This window comes from Perkinsus marinus, assembly GCF_000006405.1.
Source record: "Perkinsus marinus ATCC 50983 genomic scaffold scf_1104296934880, whole genome shotgun sequence".
NCBI classification, from domain to species: domain Eukaryota; phylum Perkinsozoa; order Perkinsida; family Perkinsidae; genus Perkinsus; species Perkinsus marinus.
Window position 1 is genome coordinate 2,929 of NW_003214619.1, and position 1,948 is coordinate 4,876.

General features: G+C 47.1%; 1 protein-coding gene across 1 annotated transcript; it reads left to right on the forward strand.

The window, feature by feature from the left end:
• Positions 1 to 429: 429 nt before the first annotated feature.
• Pmar_PMAR016952 (cathepsin B, putative) lies at positions 430 to 1,931 on the forward strand (the record flags this gene model as incomplete). Its single annotated transcript, XM_002784538.1, has 7 exons — positions 430 to 590; positions 645 to 794; positions 883 to 953; positions 1,011 to 1,126; positions 1,172 to 1,242; positions 1,288 to 1,369; positions 1,686 to 1,931. The coding sequence occupies 7 exons, from the start codon at positions 430 to 432 to the stop codon at positions 1,929 to 1,931; spliced, it is 897 nt and encodes a 298-aa protein (XP_002784584.1).
• Positions 1,932 to 1,948: the final 17 nt, after the last annotated feature.

A 1,948-nucleotide genomic window follows, 5' to 3' on the forward strand; every position in this document is an offset into this window, starting at 1 on the left:
CTTGACCATCTTGCTGCGTTTCCTTATCCTTCCAGTTTGGGGCGACGACTTGGATCCTCGAGGCCTATTCGATCACATCATGAAGCAATCCGGTGGGAATACTTGACGTGTTCTGACCTCAAAGCTACTGTTCTCTTGTCAGGGTCTGTTTATACTCCCGACGAAGATGAGCAGCATTTTCACCGTTTCACAAATCAAGTGAAAGTAGAATTTCTGCAGACGAGCACGTCGTCTGAGCGCTTGGTTGAGATCTTCAACGACACCAAGCCGGTCTTACTGCAATCCGTAGTTGATACTATCAACTCGATGCAGGATTCGTGGACTGCTTCGAAGGATCAGCCGCGTTTCAGGAGTATGTCACAGATTCAGACCTTCAGTCACGCCTCTTCCAGTGATGAACCTGAAGTTTGAGATTACTATTTCACAGGTATGTCAGTTGAAGACCTTCCTCGAGGGTGCTCCTTCTCCGAGAGTTCCGACGAGGAGATTCGTCTTGTCGAGTCCACTAAGCCAGTGGTAGAGAATTTGCCGCCGGAATTCGACGCCCGTCAAAAGTTCAACTATTGTCGTGATGTCATCGGCCATGTGAGGTGATCCTCGCTGCTGCTTCCACGGTCACTTCCTGATAAGGATGTATCGCTCAGAGATCAAGGAAGGTGTGGTAACTGTTGGGCAGTATGTCCCACTGAAGTCTTAAACGATCGCCTGTGTATCAAGTCCAGTGGCAAAATCCAGGAGATTCTGTCCGCTGGTTACGTCACTTCTTGCTGCAATCCCGCACATGGATGCCTCCAGTAAATTCCAACCGCGAATAATGGCTGATTGGCATCGCTTTTTTCTTTTCACAATGTGAGTGAAAATTGAGACACATCTCATTTTCAGTGCGAAGGGCTGCAATGGTGGGAGACTTGTTGAAGCCATGAGTTTTTTGCGAGATCATGGTGTCGTGACTGGTAGGAATCTCTGCTGTAGATCAACTGATCTGTGAACATCAATCCTAACCCTTGAAGGTAATGACTTCAAGCCACAGGATCAACTGCGTGAGGCTGATGGTTGCTGGCCGTATCCGTTCCAGAAGTGCAATCATGTACCAACGGAAGGAACTGGATACCCGAAATGCAAGGATGTGAGTCAATCGCAGGATCCCGTATGGTAAGTTCTCTGACCGTAGGTGGTTCAGCAGCCTGTCCCTCCATGTCGAACAACATGCACCAACAAGGCATATAAGAAAAGCTTAGAGAAGTGAGAGGAACTCAGGTGGGGAGCTGGTATTCGTTCCGACGTCAGAGATGTTCACCGTGCGAAAAGCTGGAGGAAAGTATTGAATGATGCTCAGAGCATCAAGCAGGAGATATTCGATAATGGCCCAGTAAGCTGCTCAGTCCATGTGACCTGGACTCGGGAATGGAAACTTCTCAAAACTCCTGTGAAACTTTTATTGTGAAGTTTGAGCATATTTCTATCAATTGGTAGAACTCTTACCGTAGGAGGGATTCATCCTCATTCATGTGATCTCAAGAATCATGGACGCTGCGCCACTTATCGATTGCGTAGAATCTTTCTTGGATGAATAGCTCGAGCCCACGGGCAGACGAGTTCAGACTCAAGTTGAGTCATTGCAAGTACAATTCGATTACGATGCATACGCACGGCGATGCTATGCTTGGAGTATTTTGCCGTTTCAGGTCTTCAGCGCCTTCGAGATGTACAAAGATTTCAGATATTACAAGTCTGGAGTTTACGTGCCAACGACCAAGGAAGTCGACTGCTTACATGTAATCAAAATTATTGGTTGGGGAGCCGATTCCGTTCGAGAATATTGGTTGGCGATGAATGCGTGGAACGAAGAGTGGGGAGATCATGGACTAATAAAGATGGCATTTGGGAAGAATCGTTTGGAGAACGGTACTTTCCATAGAGCAGATATGTGATCAGTAGACCGTTAAGT